We start from the raw sequence: 21,376 nt of genomic DNA on the forward strand, positions 1-21,376 counted from the left end.
TTCACACAGTTAGGTAGAAAAGATTTGGTGTCCTAACAGTTTCTCATCTCAAATTAAGTCACTCCTTGATTATATATAATCATGGAAGGAATAATAGTACTTCCAATCTAAAAATAATCTCCATTTGGCTTTGTGACATATTACTTGAAGGTCCATTTTGGCTATATCAGACCTACCATTCCCTGAATTTACTATTTAAATTAGCTGGCTTTTCCTGAGTATAGGGTTGAAGCAGCTGACCCAGAAATAACTAGGGTCCTGGGATATGTCACAGTCAAATGGTAATTACAAACTTGCTGCATGAATCCGCAGATGGCTACCTCAGTCGTGGACGACTGACACCATCACTTAACTGCTTCTTCCCTTTGTCCTGGAGGATTATCAAATACTTGTAGTTTTCCGAAACAGAGAATGAACAAGACCTCTTATTTAACTCATTTGTCAATCATAACAGATGTCACACGACATCCCATGTTGGGAGACAAAGAACGTATGTGAGCAAGGCAACTTTCCACTTACAGCCCACCTGTCCATCTTTCCAATAAACATTCCTGTGGTGCTCCCTACACTAAACATTGCGCATGTGGATCAGTATGTGTTAAATGTCTAATGTGGAACATTAACTCATTTAATGTCTAGTCTGCGATTCGTAAAAGGGGTATATATGGAAATTACCATTTGCCTCATTTCTGAGATCTGAGGTGCCAGAGTGTTATACAGTCTATACGCACCATAGAATTAGTCCTTACCCTTATGGAACTTAACCCTTACTGTCAAGGTTAACGTACTAAATGTTGACACAGGCCATCATAAGGTTAGGGAGTCAGTTGTCATTAGAGGAATTATGGTTGCTATGGTAGAAGTATTTAATAGTAGCTTAAGGTACAATTAAGAAAGGATTGGGAAGAAGTCTATTCCAGCCTGAAGGAACAGAAAATGTGGGGATGTGAAGAAGAAGAAGAACTTCTGCTCAATTTTAGAAAGGAACACACTGTGACTGGAAAAAAGAAAATGGCGGTTGAGGCTGGGGTGCTGACATTTTCAGTACTGACACCATCCAAGCAGACGTGACTATTTCCCCAGGTCATCACAAAGCTTTGTCTGTGGACAGAATTTAGAAATACCCTCAATATCTCGTTGTATACAGGATTCAAGGTCTTCTTCATTACGAGTGTCTTCTTCTTGCCCATTTTGCCTTTGTCTGGTAGCAGATAGGTCTTTACATACCTAAAAAAGAAACATGGAGAGATGTAAAAGTCAGAGAAGACAAAAGCGATATGTTCACATCTACCTTTTATAACACATTGAAAATTAGGAGCAGAAATTATCCTGTGGTGTCGATAAAAACAGTAAAAAAGAAATGTTTCTGTCCACACCTTTATATTTTTAAATGTTTAAGTGGATTAAGAAATCTTAGTAGAATGAATGATTTAATGAAGCCACCCCCTAGAAACCACAAGTTATTAAGTGAAAAAAAAAATCCTACTGCCAGATTATCTAAATTGTTGGTCAGAGAGGTCCCAGAGCTGCACCTCTGAATAACATGGGCTGCTGACATTGGTCTTGGTTGTCCACTAGAACTATATACTAAGACCTAACTGCCTAAATACACCACCCACTTTGGTGGCAGGGCAGAGAGTAACAAAGCTGAAACTGACCTGGAAACTTACTTCACTGGCTAGCTTTCACAGTATTGCAAGGTGCTCGATATAAGCCACCAGGAGAGAAACGTAATCAGCGAGCTTACCCATGCACCCTGCATGCTACAATACTGGCAAGCCAGACAAGCTCACTGATGCAGGACCAACATAGACGTCATAGGGTAACCAACTACTTTCTGATTGGAGTTGAGGTCTGTTTCATAGGTCATAACTCATACCTGGGTAAACTTGCTCAAAATTTTATGGTGGTATTCCTGGGGGTACCTACCACTGTTATTTTGCTAAATGAACATATTATCAAACTGCCTTCTAAATGTTTGTGTTTATAGCCATACATCAGTGCTTCCCTTAGCCTTGGTCAGAGAAGCTTTCTTTCGCAGTGGGACGTTTTTTAGCAGTGGGACGTTTTTTAGCACAGAGATTCATAACTGGTCAAAATGCTGAGAACAAGACCTTTGAGTGTCTATCCCTATATGGGTCATCTCTATCAATCTCCTCAACCCCCAAGCTCAGGTAACACTGGAGGAAGAGGGGCAGAAAGAATATAAGAGATGGAGGATGAAGAAGAGTGCTGCTAAACACTTTTCTGAACATGACACAGGATAACCCTCATGAGCTCATGGCAGCTGTGGGTACCTATACAAGATGGAAAACATCAACATTCCAGGTGTATGGGAAGGAAACATGAGGTCCTACCCCTAGTTGAGGAGCTATTGGCAATTGATGGTTGATGGGGAAGGAGAAGTTATTTTTCTTCAAGGGTGCAGCCATGATAAAATTACCAATATTCAATTACCCATGATGCAATAACCAAACCATATTTATAATCACGTGAGCAACCCTAATTAAGCTCGTGTTTTGTTTTGTTTTGTTTTTATAGAAATACTTGTGAGTGGGAAGGGAACACATTGGGATAAAGAAAGGTTCCACAGAGAATGAGAAAGGGACAAGAGACAGGGATGGAGGAGGAGAGAATAAGATCAAAATGTACTATATATACATGTATGAAATTGTCAAAGGATAAATAAAAATTATTTTTAGAAAGAAGAAATGGGGTTGGAGAAATGGCTCAGTGATTCAGAGTGCTTTCAATGTCTCTCAGAGGATCCGGGCTGGTTCCCAGTACCAATGTGCAGCTCACAACCATGTTCAACTTGAGTTATAGTGGCTCTGTTTCTCTCCTGGCCTCTCTAGGCACCAGGCTCTCATTTGGTTCATACACATACATTGCAAGCAAAGCACTCATAAATTGAAAGTAAAATTACATGTCTAAAAATATAAAAAGGGAATGTTTCACCATTTGATGTATAGAAGTACCTTTTAACTTTTAGGGGGATATATTTAGAATGGATATGATTGTCTACTCTACTCTGTAATAAAACAGTTCATTGCTCTTTGAAATCAAATAAGAACAAAAGCCAACTGGGAATAACCCAGAGAAATGGTCACAAATCAGACTTCTTCAAAGGCCAACCGTCAAACAAACTGAAATGTACTCACTCACGTGATTTAGAAGATGAATTAGCAGTTCTTCCTAAAGTTCCCATGCCAGACTACACTGAATTTATTATTCATTTGTTTGGAGACACCAGAAGCTTACTTCTAACTTACCATCCTCCAGCTGGGGTTACAGATGTGTGTCACTACACTTGGCTGTGTAGGGCATAATTTAAATATGGGAACTACTTGATTATTAAGTCTTAAGTGTTTTCACAACAATGAACATTATGAAGTCTGTCCCTTGGGTCTCTAATTTTAGAAAAATTTTGAAAGTCTGCCAGGAGGAGCAGGGGTCTGATTTTATTCTGGATTTTGCTGCCTCTGAATCCACCTTTATGGTGTACTTGTCTCTAATCTTTGTCTCAAGCAATGCCTCCAAAGTCCCCAAACTGAAGTATTTAGCGCTTCTCTGTATCCTTTTTATAATCGAATGTTTGGCATATGGGTTTATAAAGTAGCCAACTTTTCAAAGACCCCTTTAAACACAAGCACACACAGACCCTGTCGTGGATGGCTTTGATTTCTTGAATCCCTACCAGATTGACTGAGGACTAAGAAAAAAAAAATGGGTGAGTCTTCCCAGGTCTGTACTTACGGATCTGAGCGCTGTTTCTTAACATCTGCTGCTGCTAAGTCCTTACACTGGGCCACAAACACATGCAGCTCTTTCAGGGACTCCACGTAGTCGAGTGCAAACTGCACGCTTCCTTTCACTTCTAGGTTGCCAAAGTCTCCACTGTAAACGCTCATCACACTGCCACTCGCCTGGGTGCATCAGAAATAGGCAGTGTTTATGTCGCATTCCTGACACCCCAGTGCAAGTGGCTCACACACAGTCTCTGCTTGGCATTATGCTTCCAGCTTGCATATAAAACCAGCTAATTTGATATGGCATAAGGTAATACCAACACAGGTGATCTGACATGATACAGATGATTAGGCTTTAATTGTTGCTAAGTGACAGATAATAGTGCAACACAAAGTTATTTAGATGCGAGTTCATCTCAAAACGGTGGTTTTACACTAGGTGGCATTCTCTGTTAGCCATGTTTAGTGTTTAAAATGCCAAAGAAAAAGGATGTGAGAAACTCCAGGCACAAATCACAGTGACACATCGCTTAAAATTCCATGACACTATAAAGGAATTTTACCCTGTTTCTTATCCTCTGAATCTAGAGAAATGCTTGCTGAGCCTTGCGCTTTCAGAGTTCAGGAAGGGTAGGCTATCTATGATTGATGAAGGGAACTTAGAGCCTTCCCAAGGCATGCATAGATTATCAGGGGGTGGAAATCAATTTAAATAGATTTTTTTAAAAGGGCTTCAGAAATACAAGGCTAGTAAGAATTTAAGCATGGCGCAATTTGTCTAGTATACCTAGTGAGTATGAATGTGTATGGATAGTAGAAAAATATTTAAAGAAATGAATGCCAATGCCATTTCACATGTGTATTTCTATATGGACACCACATGAGCTACCTTAATTTATGGGAGAAGTTCCGTATGATCACATTCACTTTGCTTTGGGAGCTTTCCATTTAAAAGCTTGTTCTGGATCCTCCCAGAAGGCAATGGAGTGCTATCCCATTCCTCACAAGACTTGATCTAAAGACAGGTACAACTGTGTGCCGACAAGTTGTATATAAAATCATGTTTGAGATAAGCAGGTTCTGTAATAGCTACTCTTGTTTGTCAAAAAAAAAAAAAAGAAGAATGGTTCATATTGTTGCCAATTTTTAAAGCATATCAAAAAGTTTTTTTTTAATTATAATGCACATTATACCCTTCATTCTATGAGAATTGGAATATATAGCTAGCTGGAAGGTTATTAGAAATTAAAGAAAAATGACATTTTAGAGCTAAGACAAAAGGCTACTTTCCAGTGAGCAGGAGCATAAAAGAGCAAAGTTTAGAGCAGCAGAGAGAGATTAAGATGGAGCCTTTGTTTACATACAGAGGACAAGGACGTCATGCCAGAGGAGCTGCTAAGATTGGTTAATGAGCTGGGGCTCTTCTTGTATCTCCTGAGCTGGTAGCTGCTCTCTGATGCTGTGTCTGTTTCTCTGTCATCGCTCTACAAGACATCACATCACATATGCAGTGTTTATATTTGGAATGAGTCAAGGTCAGAATATTTTAAGTTTGGAATGAGTCAACATTAGAATCTATGTCCAGGCGAGGATGGTATCTTATTACACACTGGTCTGTGACATTTCCCAAAGGCAATGGATGCTAGGGGCTAATTGCTGGGGATTCTGGATAGAGTGGTGGTCTGCAGTGAACTTCACCTAAGAGAGCAGTGTGCTAAGAGGATGGCAAAGTGATCTTTCACCACTGTGTGACCCCCAGGACCTATGGAAAACAGCACCACTGTGAGTTTTCTTGTCACTCTTTTAATATGTCTACGTTCCCTAGAGAAGGTATGTATGTATATATATATGCATATATGATATATATATTACATATATCATAAAACATCTATGAAATCCAAAGTATAAAATACCATGCTTAAGTCTTTTCATTCTTAATATTTTAGCTTTAGTTTTCTTAAAAATCAAAACCTTTTGCTAAACATACTATTAAACTAGGAATAATAAGAGCTAGTCTGACGAGTTTCAATTACATTTTATATTTTTAAGTGCAAAGCACCCCTTATATAACCTATAGTGTTGTTGCATTCATCCTTTTGTTGCTGAAGTCTTTTAAATTATCCATTCTCTAACTTTCAACATATGGCTTTAAAACTTAAAAAGCATAGGATACTAATTTTAAATACATCCCAAGGAACATCTCCTTAGAACAAGGAGGGAAAACAGCAGTGAGGAATTCAATTGCATTTATACTTAAAGCTTGTGGAAGGTTGTCTTATAAGGTTCATCATCCATAACAATTTTCCTTGGGGAATGCAGGGCCTATGGAGCAGCACAATGGCTCCCGGGCTGTGGAAGAGTAGTTAGTTCATGCCAGCATATTCCAGGATCATGCAATTACACACCAACATCATAGATGTCAATTATAATGCAGATTAATGAAGGAGTTAAAGAAAAAAATTAATGACTTACATGGAAGAGAAAAGAATCTTGTTTCAAGGACTTTTTTTTTTTAAGTCCATACCTTTTAAATATCTCTGATGTTACATTCCCTTCCCACACACTAAACAATCCATTCCCCTCTCAGAACACATTATATATTCTACTGGTATACTAGATCATTAATAAGTTATGGGAAGATGGGACCCTGCCTTGTGGGCCTGGTGCAGCATTTTTCACATAGCTAGCACTCAGTAAATAAATGGGACTAAGTTTCAAAGGGACAGCTGATAGAGGGGCAAGGGCCGATTTCATCAGTGCATCCTTTCCTCTGCAGGAAAGCCTCCGTGCTCAGAAAGGTAAGGTGATACCATTTCAATCTGACGCCTCTGATGCACAAAGCCAAATGTCCCATTAAGGGCTGAGCCAGCAGGTTAAAACTGAAGGAGACACTTAACAAATATATACCGGGACAATTCACCTCTCATTATATGTTTCATTCCTATGACCACCTAAGACCAGAGCAGACCTCAAAAGGCCTAAATGACAGAAGTTGTGTGGAGTTTATGCTGGCTAGCACCCAGCTAATGAGTTAGTTCTACCCACAAAATGAGTGATTTTTTTTTCCCAAACTGTAGTGTAGGGTTCTTAAACATCTGCAAGGACCAAATATTTGCAGGTGCTGTTTCTCCAAAGTCCCTAAGGGACAGAAGGATACTCAGGATGGGAGTAGGGTGCTCTTTACATCCTGCTCAGAATTTTGCACACATCCTGTCTTCTAAGAAGATTGGCTTGAGTATAAAGCCTTTCATTTCCCCTTCAGAAATTAGGGCAAAACCTAAAATCACAGATTCTAACCTTTACTGAGTGTTCACTATGTGCCAGGCACCGTGATATGTGTTTTCTTTGCATTAGGTCATTCAGTCCCAATACTCTCATATAGTATATAGTCAAAAACCAGACTCACTGAAAGTAAAGAATTTATCTGTTCCTGGTAATACAACAATATAGCTTTTAGCCAGAACTGGAAATATCTTACTATAGACCACAGGCTTCTAATCATGTGACAGCAAAAAAAAAAAAAATGAGATCTTACTAGGTCAAAACACGTCAGGTAAAGTGTTAGATCCACTTTGTAGTAGTTTCTGGGTATTTGGAAACTAGCTGGAGTATTGAGCTCCTGGTACGTATTCTGAACTTGATAAGTTGTGGGGCGTAGTTATGTTCCTACATGGTTCTGGCACAGTGGTTACCAGCAGGGAAATCAGATCTGGATGCAAGTCCACAATCCGGCTGCATGAAGATATTTTATTTCCATAGGCTTTATTTTTTTTCACCTGTAATAGTCGGGGATAATGGTGGTGCATACCTTCCATGGTCATTGGAGAATTAAGTGAAATCATGAACGTAAAGTTTGTGGACGCTGGCTGATTATTTTAACAGGAGCTTTGGAAATAGTCGTATCTCCTATGGTTTTACAAACCAGCTCTTAGCTATAGATACAGTTAATTTATACAACATATTTTCCCCAGATTTCTTAATTTGTACCTATTTTGAAGCAAAAGTTTCACGTTCCTAGATCTATTCAACCCAACTTCACTGGCCAGAATAACTACTGTCTGAGTGAAATGAGGCATGCCATGCTTGCCCTGTTCCTGGATCAACAATATTGCCTGCGCTGACTTGGGAGGCAAGAGCTACCCCACTTGACATCCTTGGTGGCAAAGCAATACTACCTACCAGTCTCCATTTTCAAAATGGTTCAAAACATGAACTTGCCTCATCTTGAAGAAATGCTGGCACGGATTTGCTCATCCTTTTGAGTTTGTCAGGGTGGGAAAACTGATGATCAGGCAGTGAAGGCACTGTGGAAACTAGAGAGCAGCATTTAGATTTCAAAATTATCCACAACCATTAGACATTATGCACACATTGAGAATACACTTTGCTTTCATTTATGAATGCTGTTCTGTATAAAGGTTAAAGGTGTAGTAGTTGGCATGCATAGGATCATGAGGTAAGTGACAAGTGCTTCATGTAAGTCATGTCCAGAGAGAGAACTTAAAAGGGAGTTGAACCAAATGAAAACAAATTGAAAACAAGCAACCAAACAAAACCACTTGCTCTTACTTAATTTGCTTTGGTCTTACATTATATTATGTACCAGACATGATAGCTCAAATCCCAGCAACACACTGGGGCTGAGGCAAGAGTACTGCTGTAGACCTGAAGCTATCCTGGGCTACATGTTGAGTTCCAGGACAGTCAGGGATACAAAAGGAGACAGACCACAGTCTCAAAAAGACTCCTGCTTGTCAATGTGAATTGATTTTACTTATCTTTTTCCACATCAGAGCTTTGAACCCCAAGTTCAAATGCATTGGTTCATCTCCCCTACCCCCACCCCCAACAAGTTCCATCACATTTCAACATGCTGCAGGCTGAAAAACTATTTCATTTGGACACTTAGGATTTTTGTTCACAACTCAACAGTAAGGACCCTTGGCTATGGATATGCCTAAGACCAGATTTGTTTATTTAGTGATTAGGAAAATTCCTATTTGGGGGTCCCCCCTCCAGTGTGTGTATGTATGTGTGCATGTGTGTGAGAGGGGGGAGAGAAAGAGAGAGAGAGAGAGAGAGAGAGAGAGAGAGACAGAGACAGAGACAGAGACAGAGACAGAGACAGAGGTGATACCATGGATCTGATGATGGTTGTCACTCAGAATTATGAAAGACTATAATTTTTAAAGTAATTGTTTTAGCCGGTAAGGTGGCGCAGGTCTTTAATCCCAGCACTGGATATTTAAAAGCAGGAGGATTTTTTGTGAGTTTGAGAACACCTTAGGCTACATGGTAAGTTCCAGGCCAGTCAGGGCTACATTGAACCACCCTGTATTAAAAAATAATAATTTAAAGAATATATTTAGATACCATTTGACTCCAAGAAGTTTTAGTATATCAGGGTCAGGTTTAAACATTTCAAGTTAATATACTCTACTAATTGATTAAGAAAAGATAGCACATGATTTCTTTCTAATACAATAATGTATGTAAGGGAGGCATGGTCAGAGGTTGAGATTGAGTTCTAATTTGCATATATGTAGTTTGAAAGTTATTTTCTTCTTTTGTACATGAATCACACTGGGTAAGCTTTTATTAAGGTGGATAGTAGCTCTTACGATAAAAGAATTTCTATTTCAAGGCATGTTACGCTGCCTGGTGCATACTAGGTGTTGTATAAGTACTTCTGAAGATATACACATTTCTGAAACATCATCTTCAAGTTATGACTTAAACATGATACAAGTATATTGATTTGGCCTTATCCTTAAAATTGCCATTAGGCAATACATACAAAGCAAATTTTCTTTCTCTTCATAACTTAAAGATATACATTTAGCCTTAAACATTAGATGATTTCATCTTTAGTTAAAGAAGTCAAAGGAGGGAAAAACAAAACTAAGCCACCTATGTTAAATTTTTGCTTATTCTAGATGAGATCTCACCAGCCTGAGACTCAGAAAGGTAAACACAAACAACAAATCCAGTCACGGTGTCTCATTAGAATCCCCACTTTACCATTTCCCATCCAGTTAAAGGGTGTGCATGCCTGTGGGAGTGCATCTCTGTTAATGAATCTCTGTGTGTGTTTGTGTATGGGTGTATACATGAGTGAATGTGCGCATGTATGTGTGCATGTGTGTGTGCGCGCGTGTGCGTGTGCACACATGTATGCGTGCACACAAAAGCATACATGTGTGCACGCATGTATACTTTTGGGTGAGTTAGATTAGGTCATATCCTATGTGTGGTTCAATAAGATTGTAAAAGCCTTTCTGTTGCATTATTGCAACGGTGTATGTTGTTGGGTGATGTAAATAGGTCAAATTCAATATACCCATTACTCAAACGTAATCAGTTTCATATTTATGACCTTCGGTTATTTAGTTTTAATCACACACATTTTGTCTTATGGTAAGAATGTTATTTTCGTAATGAAAAGACAGTAAGAATCATTTTTTAAAAATGCTAAAGAAATTAATTTACCTACATTACAACATATAATTGATCTATTAGGCCATGTATGAAAACAGAGGTATAGATATATGTCCATTTGGGTTTTGTTTTTATGCCTCAAACAAAATGTTAAACAAACAGCAACATAAAATCAGGTGCCCAAACTTTAGCACATCCTAGTTCGAAGGCAACAGGAAAAGTCTCTTTGTCCATAAACATCTCCCAGCTAGAAGCTTGTTTTGTCTGCAGCAGCCAGACAGTGGCAGACTCACAGAGCCAGGCCTGCATTGCTTTCTCTCCTAGGCAGCTCTTAAGAATTTGTCAAGTCATGTGCCAAAGCTCAGGGCCTTCAGGACGATCTCATGAGCAGTCTCAGATTTCAAGCTAGACATTAGAGACTCTCAGCATCAGCACATTATTTCCTCTATCTACTGGCTCCTCTACTGAAAAGCTCTCCTCAGGAGACCTGTTAGCTTACTCAATGGCTTTGGGGGGCTTACCACACAAAATACTATGGACCAAAAAGCAGGCATGGGTAGCAATCGCTTCATACCACCAGTATCTACATTTATGAAAGAGGGGTGTTAACAATCATGCAGACATACATGCATGCTTTGGCAAGCCCCAGAGAGCCACTTTAAATATATAATTTGCCCTTAAGACAGTGATCCTAGCTATGTAGAATTAGTCTTTATACTGGAAACTGGGAACAAACATTATCTTCGTCTTCTTGTGGTGACAAATTACTTGCTGGACATTAGTAGCAAAAGTATGTATTTATCTTGTTTAGATTCAAATGTTAACTTAAAAAAAAAAAGATTGGATATTTACTGTTTGAAGCCAGTTTAGAACCTCAGAATTTAAACCCTGAACACGACAAAAATTTACTTTATAGATATGCAGGGAGGTAGCCAACTATACTGTTTGTGAACTGTCAAAGCACAGTTCTTTTGGGGCTGGGTCGGGGTGGGGGTGGGGGTCCAAATTAGTCATAAGTTGCTTTCTGACTACTGTTATATAAAAGTTAAAGAGACCTGAAGTGCATAGCATAATGCAGCACAAAAGTGAACTACGATAAAAATGTGCCCAATTGATTTTGAGCAAAGATTCAAAGAACAGAGTAAGAGAAGTTAGTAGCATCACTAACAATAGAAGTAAACTTCAGATGCACAAGTCTCCTTCAGTGAAAGTATATTCTTTCAGCATAGTAAACTATTTTTAATATGCCCTTATCAGAATGAAATAGTTTTTTTTTTTTTTGCAAGCTTCGGAGATATAGTAATAATAAGTGCTATGGTATTAATGGATTAGTTCATTAGCATATTTAATGTTATATAGTATGAAATGTTTAGTTATTTATGAGAAATGTCCTGCTACTCACTTCCTGGTATACATTCATTTGTATCTGGTTCTCGGTCAGCTTTTTGATCTACCCAGAAGAGTAACATTGAGAATAAATACCAGTTCAATGAAGGATTAAACAGACATGAAAGTCAAACTCAAATGCTAGTTTGACAACTGAAGTTGCAGAGTTCATCTGACAGGTTTTCAGCTCATTGTCGTGTCTCAGTGGGGTTGTTCATTAGCCTCTTTAAAGCCTCCCGTTTAATTAAAAACCTAAGACCCAGGGTAGGAGACCTGAGTTGTCTTTCCTGTAAGCTACCCAAGCTCAGCAGGGACATAGGAAGGAACCACTGGACCAAGAGCATCCAAGTTGTCACAGGCACCCTGCTCTCTTGCCGACTGATGAGCTACGTACGTGATTACAAAAAGGTCACCTCATTTTTCTGAGCAGTATTTTTTAATCTTCAAAATAAAGACTAAAATTATTTTCTCATCTCTTTCAACAAGGTGGTTGAAAATAAATATAAAATGAGAAAACCTAATGAGATATATATCCTCTGAGGTCTTATGCTGTGTTTTGCATAGTAAGTACACATTTTTATGATTATTGCAAGACCAGCTTACAAAAATTAAGAGCTGTCAGCAAATATGAATCATTTGCTTTTTAAGTGCTAAACTGTAAGGATAAGACTCATTCCTGCCCTTCCCCCACCAAGGCTCTACTAGACAGGTAATTTTATAACAAAAGTAATATATAATCCATTGACATGCTTCAAGAGCTTCTGGCTCCTTAATATTTGAAATCAATGAATCTCACTGTCATTCCAAACTCGTTTATATAATCATAAGTAGGCTTATCTACCCTGGTCCTGGGGCCCTTTCCTTTGAAGTAAAGACTCTCTCAGTTGTGCCTAGAAAGATCTAAATGTTGAGATTTGCAAATCAAATACAAGTACAATTTAACCCAAGATCCCACTCTACTCTTTCTGCCTTCAGTAAGTTCTGCAAGTCAAAGTTAACACGAATTAGCTCATACCCACAGAAATATGATTTCCTATTTATAGAAACCCTTGCCTCCCGAGGCTCTCGGATGAGATCCTCATGTTATCACCAGCAGAAGCTTTAAGAATATAGGCAATATTAAATGTAATATGTCAGAATGCTTTTATAACTTACGCACCACATACTAGCAAATGACGTTCTTCTATTTACCCAACAGCTGCATGCCAGTGACTGCCCAAATCACCCCAGAACTTAATAAACAAACAGACATGCAAATACATAAAGATATTTACCATCTTCAGCACTACGCACTAATTCTTCAGGCAGATTATCTACTTTTGCTTGATCTGTTCAGGAGAAATTAACAAATGGTTAATGGGGCTGAGCCCTGATGAGGAGAGAACAATGAGACTGTCCCTGGAAGCTCCCCGGAGGAGTTGGAAGCAATTAGTCAAGATGCAGTGAGGGGTGCAACCAAGATGTCTTCCCCCAAATACTTTCTCTTTAGATTAGCTACTTGAGCCAGTGTCTTAGCAGGCGTTTCCATTTCAGCCCGATGCGATGCGGCTCACATCAGCAAACTGCTGTGCACTGACTCCCAAGGGTTAGAGGGTTAGCTCAGAGCAAGCAATCCGCTGACAACAGGGGAAAGCACAGGGCTGAAGCAGCCTTCTATTCTTCTGCAGAGGGTAAGACTCTGGCCATGACTAACACCTTCCCAAACCTATGGTCATTAACAAATATTTGTGTATGTGCATCATCGTTTGCATGTGCCTCTGGGAGGCTTGCTTGGGAAGCCAACTTAAGAGATGCAACTGGGGACCAGCTGCTAAGTGGAATCTTGGCAGGCTAGTGTGAGAGTGGGTATCGGTATTTGGAAGAGAGAGAGTGCAAGAATACCCGTCAGCTGACTGTGACTTTTTTTTTAACCCTATACATTCCTGAGTACTTTAAAGCTGCATCATGGAAATTGCTCTATGCTTCTCAGACAAGAGGGGCTTGTTCTGTTTTGTTTTGTTTTACTAAATAGGATAATTGTCTTTTTCGTTTTCTTTTCCCTCAGTGCCCATCACTAACAAAAATGAAGGACAATCATAGCTGTCCAACAAAGGACTGGACATGCCTTTTCTGGAAGCATCCGGGCAGATATGGGGGTTGGCCACCTGTTGAGGAGGCTTTAGAGGGAATTTTGATACTGAGAAAAATCAAAACGAGTGACCTTCAGGATCCTTTCCAACCCTGAAATTCTCAGCAACTCGGGAGGGTTAGAGCTGCATTCTGAGTTGGGAATCTCTGAATTTCAGGAATTGTTTGGGGGGAGAGGAGCTTTTCTTCCCTTCTATTTAAATCCCGACCTTAAAGTTTAAAATCTCAAACTGTGAATTCGTAGAACTTGATTCTAAGCCAGACAATGTCAGCAATCAGTTGAGTTTGGCAGCAGTTAATTTTTATTTAACAAAATTTCTCATGGCCATCTGAGACCCCGGGACAGATCATAACTTCGAAACAGTTGGAACGAAACTCCAGAGACCATGACTTCTAAATCCACTAGTCTGGCAGATAAGTCCCAGAGGACATTCTGCCATATCTAAAGATCCCTCCCTGCCTTCAGCAGTTAAAGCGACAGACTGCGGAACAGTGCTCATCAAGTACTTCATGTTAGTCATTGGCCAGGACCAGAAGGAGCGTGTGAGTAGAAAGGAAGTGACAAACGAGTAAGAAAAGCTCCTGAAGTCAGGGACTAATTAAATCCATCTCATGGGGCATTTACTGTCATATGCGAATACTGTAGACAGTATTCTATTGTGAGCTTTGGGTCTGCTAGGTAATACTAAAGGTATTTTTACCTCTTAAATTCCATTTTCCTCAGTTATAAAATGGAGGCAACAATTCATCTCTCATGGGCAGGTACTTGTGGAGAAATTCTTAGACAATTTGTTGAACATAATATTCAATAGATGCTATTAGTACGGATTTCACTAGAACCACTAGTACTATGATTCTTTAAAACTCTACTTGCACTTTTCTGAGAACTGTGTATGAATATTCGCATATGTATATGTATGTTGGTGTGCACACACGTGAGGTATACACATGCTTGTGGATGCCAGAGGTTGGTATGGGCTGTCTTCCTTGATCACTCTCTACCTTATTTACTGAGGCATGGTCTTTGTCTGAACCTGACATGGTCTTCTGACATGGCTACTCAAGCTAGTGTGCTTGCCCTGGGGCTCCCTTGCCTCTGCCCATTCCTTGCTGGGATTACAGACGTGTGGCCATTCCCACCAGCTTCTCTGTTGGTCCTAGGAGTACAAACTATAGTAGTCGTGCTTGTACTTCATGTACCTTATCCACTAAGCCACCTCCCCAGCCCTGTGTTTTTAAACACTCAAACTGGGATCTAACAATTCGAGAAAATCTAGTTTTCTCATCATTAAATACCATGAATTATTTTAAAAGCAAAGTTGCGGACACTGAAGAGCGAGCCGCTTGAGCACACAGGGGGAGGGCTCGTCTCCTCTGTGACCAACCGCTGCATTGGAGGCTCCAGTGCATGCCAACATGCAGTGAGACCACAGAAGAGCACGCAAGCACACAAGCATGTGTAAGCTTAGGGAAGGCGTGGACCATGGGACAAACTTTATTCTCACTTGATGAATCTGATGGAATGTCTTCTAGACTTTGGGAAGGCAATTTCCTAGCAGCTCTTCTTTCCAAAGTTTTCAAAACAGGGCTGTGCTCTTCTTCTGAACCTGTTATGAGACAAAACGGATGAACACTGCACACTACCAAAGCAAAGGCTCCCCCAGACAGCAGAGGGCAATGAAACAGTAGGCAGAAAAGAGAAAGTAGCCCCGCCCCGCCCTGCCCCCACCCTGCTTCCCTCTTAAATACTTCACCAAAGAACTGGAAATAATCCCACTACCAATATGACCTTCAAAAAAGATTTTCCTGGTTATTTGTGATCATAAACCAATAGGACTGAGGTGACCACACTAATACAGACGTGCTGAGGAATTCACACTCTCTGATGTATTCACACTCTCTGGGCTATTCACACTTCTATTTTAGGCACATAATTTATCAAGCCACACTTTTAATCTTCACACTTAACATTCTAGTTTTTGAAGACAGCCATGAAATAATTCTGGGGCCATAAAACAAAAAGTTAGCAGCAAACCACAGAAGACAGGATTCAGATGTGTAACATCTGTGTACGGTTGAGCTGGGGAGTTCTTCAGATCAACAGATGTAGGTTTCCTAGATCTCAAGATTCAGGAAAACTACCAACACAATGGCAATGTGTGTAGCCATTCTTGTAGTACACTGATATCTTACTAAGTACAGATTTATATGGGCCAGTTTTTTCTCCTAATTCAAATTGAAGGGCAGTTTTGTAAGAGAATATCTCCACTGGGTTAGTGGAATGGTTTTATTCTTGTTCATGTTTAGTTTTAGAAATTATTTCACTTTTCTGGGTTTTTTTATTTTTTTTTTTTAATCAGCAACATTTGCTAAACTTGGTTGATTGGAATTCCATATGGATCCTTCAGTCACTGGTCAAGAAGAGATGCTATAGCTGCTTGCAAAACAAACAAACAAACAAAAGAACCCAAACAAACAAAGAAAAAACCCCTGACACCTCACGAGTCAGCCGCTTAGTAAAGCCCATCTAGGTCCACTGACGCTCTCAAACCACAAGGAAGATGAGCAACTGCTGTTAAGCAGCTTTGGCTAAAATGACCCTGCCAGAGAGCATCCTCTCTGCCTCATTGCTCTGATCCAGTAACTTCTCACTCCAATTTGCTCTGGGCTGTTTCTGCCAAAATGCCCAAGAGTTGATCAACATCAAGTCAAGCCAAGCCCTGTGTTCTATGGCTGGGTTGAAAGCAGAACCCCCCAGGGCTCTCAGATGGATGTAGCCATTGATTAAATGGCTTTCAAACTTTAGCCAAGGCAGCAGAACCAAGCAATACCCTTAGGTGGAATCAGGTGGTCTCATCTTGCTAAAACATATTTGAGAAAGGGGGAAATGTTCTTGCAGGAAAATGGAAAGAGAAAGGAGAGAAATATGGGATGGGGCAGGGAACCCACAGCACAAGGTATCTGCGGGAAGGGAAGTTGCTGCCCTGTGTTTGGCCCTGGATGTTAACTGCACCAGTGCTAAAACACACCGACTGTAAATGCTGAGTTTCTGTCCATTTGTGGTACTTTCTCACTGTGACTTTTACTAGAGACATCTGTGAGGAGTGTCAGCTGAGAAAATTTAATTAGTTTCAAGAAAACAACTGCTTTAAGTATCTTAAATTATCTTGCTAATCTAAAAAAAAAAAGTTATTTAAAAATACTGTCAGAATCTAACAGTTTAATAGATTCTATGAGATGATTCTGAAACACAGCCTTGTGAGAAAAGCTGTTTTTATTCAAATTATCCAAATAAAGAATATAGATAAAATGCCTTTTTCTAATTAAGAAAGGTTTGAGAGAACTAAAAAAAGAAGAATATTGTTCTGGGACAATATCAAAATGACCCCAATCTTCAAAAAGTCACCCTTTGCACATGTATCTCATTAAGCAGACTCTTCATGGAGTAAAAATTCCCAAACACTCACTGGAGGTATTTCTCCAGTTCTCCCGGTGAGAGCTGGTGTTCCCATCTGAAAACTCAGATTCGGAGCATGCCTCTGGCCCTTGCTCTTCCTCTTGTCTCTTATATGGTGTTGCTAGTACCAACTTAACTTCCCTCGTTTTTATAGCCTTTCCTTTTGTTTCCAGGAGAACAACGGAGTGCTTATTTCTGGACACACTCATTTCTTTAGGAGCTTCTTCAAAGCCTGGTTCCTGGGAAACCTGTGTTTCTCCTGTCATGACCTTTTCTCGGCCTCTGTCCTCTACAAATTGTATAGTTTCAGTGGTCTCTATCTTATGGTCTTCATGAAGTTGTGAGCATTCAGGGACCTCAAACCCACTTTTGTAACCCTGGACATCTATCAATGGGCCAGTCACAGCTTCATCTCCTCCTAATTGCTTATCACACTGGCTGATTTGAGATTCCAAACCACTACAAGAAACCTTCATTTTAGAGGCTCCTGGGTCATCCAAAAAAAGATGGGGTATTTCCCCCATGAACCCTTCTTGCTCTGCTTGCGAAGGCTGCTTCTCCAAAGTGTCTCTTCTCCCTGACGCCTGGAGCTGACAAGGTCCTTCTGACATCTCTTTAAGAAGTTTCTCAAGTCCAACATCAAAACTACTCTCAGTTACTGATGGAGCCTCAGCCTTCTCTACAGTTTCTTGTATTTCTGTAGGATGGAATTCAGAAGAAAGTTGATGGGACATCTCACAGCTACCTGTTAAGGCTGATGGAGAAATAGTCACTGTATCCTTTTCATCTTTTGACAGGGAAGTTTGTAGTGTTTCCTTCAGTAGTTTTTCCAAGCCAGCCCTGAATTCAGGGCACTCTGACTTGGGCTGAATGACTGTTTCCCTCACTGTCTCTGCCACTTCCTGAAGTAGCCTCTGGCCATACTGAGTTACAGTAGAAGTAGGTGACATAGTGGCATGTGCTGATGGTGACATTCTGGCAGATAGGTGAGACCGACCTTCATGAGTTGTATCAGGAACCGTGCATAAAGAATGTAAGTCCTTATTTGGAACAACAGGGTCTGGAGCAGGCCATAGGGGACTCACTCTCTGAGGACTTGAGGGTGTACCTGCTGTTTGCTCTCTTTTAGGAAGCTTGGTGTCCACTTCTCCAGCTTCTCTAAGTAGCTTCTGTAACACCGCATTTACATCAGTTCCTACTGGTTTGGAGGGAAGAACAACTTTCTCTATAGCCTCCGAAATTTCCCTCTGAGGAGGCAACGTGCCATTCTCAGATGGAAGCCGAGCATCCCAAGATAAACACGTATCTGCTGGAGAACTGGAAACTCCATCAAAAGAATGGGAAAGCTGAGCCAATGGAGGAGAGCCTTCTGCAGCCAACTGAAGCATAGCTTCTGTGTTACAATGTTTGTCCTTCTGGATAAGATCTGTACCTGCCAAAATTCCAACACCCTGTGGAAAAGGAGCCGTTATCTCTCTCTGATCTGCTGAAGGACTGTGGTTCTCTTTCATCCACTTTTCAAACAATAGGTCATCTTTAAGCGGGGAGATGGGTCTAGTAGTAACAGGTTCCAGTGGGGATTGTAAGGGACTCAATGGAGTTCTAGTTGATTCCTTCAGGAGTTTGTCTACACTACAGTCCTGCTGATTTCTTCTTTGGGGCTCTTTGGGGCTCTTCCTGAGCCCTGTGACTTCTTCCTCATCCTTGTCAAAACTTTTCTTTTGAGGCCATGTCCCGTTTTCAGACACACCTACTTTGAGTGCTTGCTGTTCATGAACTTCCTTGCCAGAAGTCTGGCTTGCTGGTAATGTGGTTTCTGCCAGCAACTTCTGTAACCTGTCATTGAATGTGTCTTTCGAGACTTTAGGCAAAATGCTTGTTTTCACTATGGATTCTTGAATCTCTTGCTCTGAGCAAGCCTTTTTAATCACCTGAGTACCAAAGCATTCTGTATTTTTTCCTTCCTTTTCCTTTGAAGGCTCAATTGAGAGTGTTTTCTGCGGAAATATGGTTTCATCTGGTGGTTCTTGAGGCATGCACTTAAAGTTTAATTTCTCCATCTCTTCTGCAGCTATAACATTTCCCTGCCTTAAATGTCTTTCTTCTTCTACTTCATGGGTCTTTTCTCTTGCTAAGTTCATGGTGTTAAACTCCTTGGATTTCTGGATGTTCAGTGGCACAGAAGTTTGTCTATTTGTTGCTGTATTATTCTCATCATTGTGTTTATTGTTTACATTAGCTCCCAGGCCCCAAAACTTTCTCAGATTCTCAAACTGAGAGTGACTATAGACTTGTTCTGTATTGGGTTCATCCATTCTCTCTCTTAGGGACAGAACTTTGAAGTTGCCATTTGATTTATCAATCACAAGTCTGTCTTTCTCCAAAGAAAGGTGTGTTTCATTCCCCATAGTTTGAAATTGAGTTACTTTATCAGACTGGTTTCCTACAGCTTGGTTTTTGGATAGACCTGACATCAGGGGCCTGGTTGTTTCAGGTTTATTTGAAGAATCAAAACGTGAGAGATGGGGTGTTTGGCCATCCTTATCAAAGACCACTGGTTTAGCTGTGTCTTCACTATAGTCACTTTGGCCTGAAGATAAACTGCCCAGGGTCGTGACTTGTGACTTCCTGGGCTGGTGTGCTTTAGCAGAAAGCTGCTGGCTGCAAGAAGATGTGAGTTGTGATGCCTTTAACTTAGCACCAGCTTTGCCTCCTTCCCAAAAAGATATTCGGTCGCTCACTCGCTTGTATTTCTCCCTCAGCACTTGGTTCTTGGGGTCCTCACTGGCTTCTTTTTGGTCCTCAGGCTTCTTCCAAGAAGATCCATTGTCGGCAGCCCCAAGAGATAATGCACTATTCTCTGTCTCTAGGGAAGGTTTTAGGAGGGAAGTCTTCTTAGTTTTGCTTTTTCTCTCTGTCTTCTCTTTCAAAGTAGAGCCTAAGACAATTACTGAAGAGTCTGCATTTATATGTGTGCTCCCCTTACTTTTTGGAGGCACATGGAATTTGGTTTCCTCTTTACCTAAGCTTTCAGGATGGTTAGTGTTCCATGGGGCTTGGGCTTCTGAATCAGACCTTTTCAGAGCCCTGAGCAGGTCGTCACTGTCTGCAGGAAGGGTCCCCACTCCTTCTGTACTCTCCAAACCTTGGCTGCCACCCTTGTTTTCATTCCTGAGACTTGGGATTCTGTAGCTTTCAAATCGTTGCAGTGTATCTGGACCTTCCTTGGGGGTGCCTTGTTGGGACAAATTCTCGGAGTTAGACTTGAGAAGTGTATCACTATCTTGGCAAGTTACAGAAACCAGCATATGTCCTTCTTCTTGGAATGCAAGGTCAGACCTCACAGGCTTCAACTTAACTTTAGTGGGCATTGGGACCTTTGAGTCGTCTTCTTTCAGAGAAGTATTGTCTGTCATCAAGGCATTGCTAACTTGTGCTTTTGAGTCTGTTTGCTGTTTGAGATCTATTCCTTGGAGATGTTGGAGGGATGACATACTGTCCTCTGTATGAGAACTTCGGTTAAACCAGTCTAGGACTTTAGATATGGACTCATCAGTTGTCTTCCTTATCTGTGTAGCACATGGACCCACGTGTGAGGATGTCTGACCAGTGAGAGCCTTGAGAAGGGGCTTACCTTGCAGATGGTCTCTAAAACTGTGGTCTGATGTCTGTGATGGCTCAGGCTCACCACACTGAGTCAGTTCATCTGCAACACAGAAAGGCTTTTCTAAATTAGATAATGTTACAGGACCATTTTTCAGTCGTTCATACTACCTTCTGATACCTCCTAAAAAGGGCACTTTAGACAGTATTCGCTGCCCATATCAATATCTTTTAGGGAGTTTAGTATAAGAAATTTTAATTAACTATTCTAAAAAACCAAAAAATAAAACACCTTGTAACAGGAGAGGAAGACAAATGTAGACCCCTTCAAAGAGTGTGGATAGGTACTAAAATTTTTCACTGGGGTCCATGGAATATGTTTTAAAAATCATATGAGCTTTGCATTCTGCTCCACATTATATTTTAAGTACTAATCTTCTCCAATGTCAAATATTTGCATAAAACTGAAAGTCCAGCAATGGATGACATACTGGTTTTATGGCTTTGCCCACCCAAAAAGGGGACTGTCATAGCCATAGGGGAAGCTTCAAGAAGCACAAATTGAAGTAATTTCAGGAGTTAGAAAAACAACTTTCAAGTAAGACTAAACAATGAA

General features: G+C 40.4%; 1 protein-coding gene across 6 annotated transcripts in view; it reads right to left on the reverse strand.

Annotated features, from left to right (window-relative positions):
* The window catches only part of Sytl2 (synaptotagmin like 2), a 108,566-nt gene that overhangs the window by 9,765 nt on the left and 77,425 nt on the right, over positions 1-21,376 (reverse strand). Inside the window, exons 8-15 of one of the 6 annotated variants that reach the window (XM_021166379.3) lie at positions 17,168-20,863; positions 15,206-15,307; positions 12,848-12,901; positions 11,590-11,637; positions 7,968-8,062; positions 5,114-5,233; positions 3,757-3,926; positions 1,125-1,227 (exon numbers count right to left, since the gene is read on the reverse strand). In XM_021166379.3, the coding sequence (XP_021022038.2) occupies positions 1,125-1,227; positions 3,757-3,926; positions 5,114-5,233; positions 7,968-8,062; positions 11,590-11,637; positions 12,848-12,901; positions 15,206-15,307; positions 17,168-20,863 (4,388 nt within the window). The remainder of the gene's footprint in view (positions 1-1,124; positions 1,228-3,756; positions 3,927-5,113; positions 5,234-7,967; positions 8,063-11,589; positions 11,638-12,847; positions 12,902-15,205; positions 15,308-17,167; positions 20,864-21,376) is intronic. The other 5 variants (XM_021166381.3, XM_029479599.2, XM_029479598.2 and 2 more) reach the window with 5 other exon arrangements.

The sequence above is a fragment of the Mus caroli genome, unplaced genomic scaffold (assembly GCF_978045245.1).
Source record: "Mus caroli unplaced genomic scaffold, Mus_caroli_1 scaffold_8, whole genome shotgun sequence".
Taxonomy (NCBI): Eukaryota; Metazoa; Chordata; class Mammalia; order Rodentia; family Muridae; genus Mus; species Mus caroli.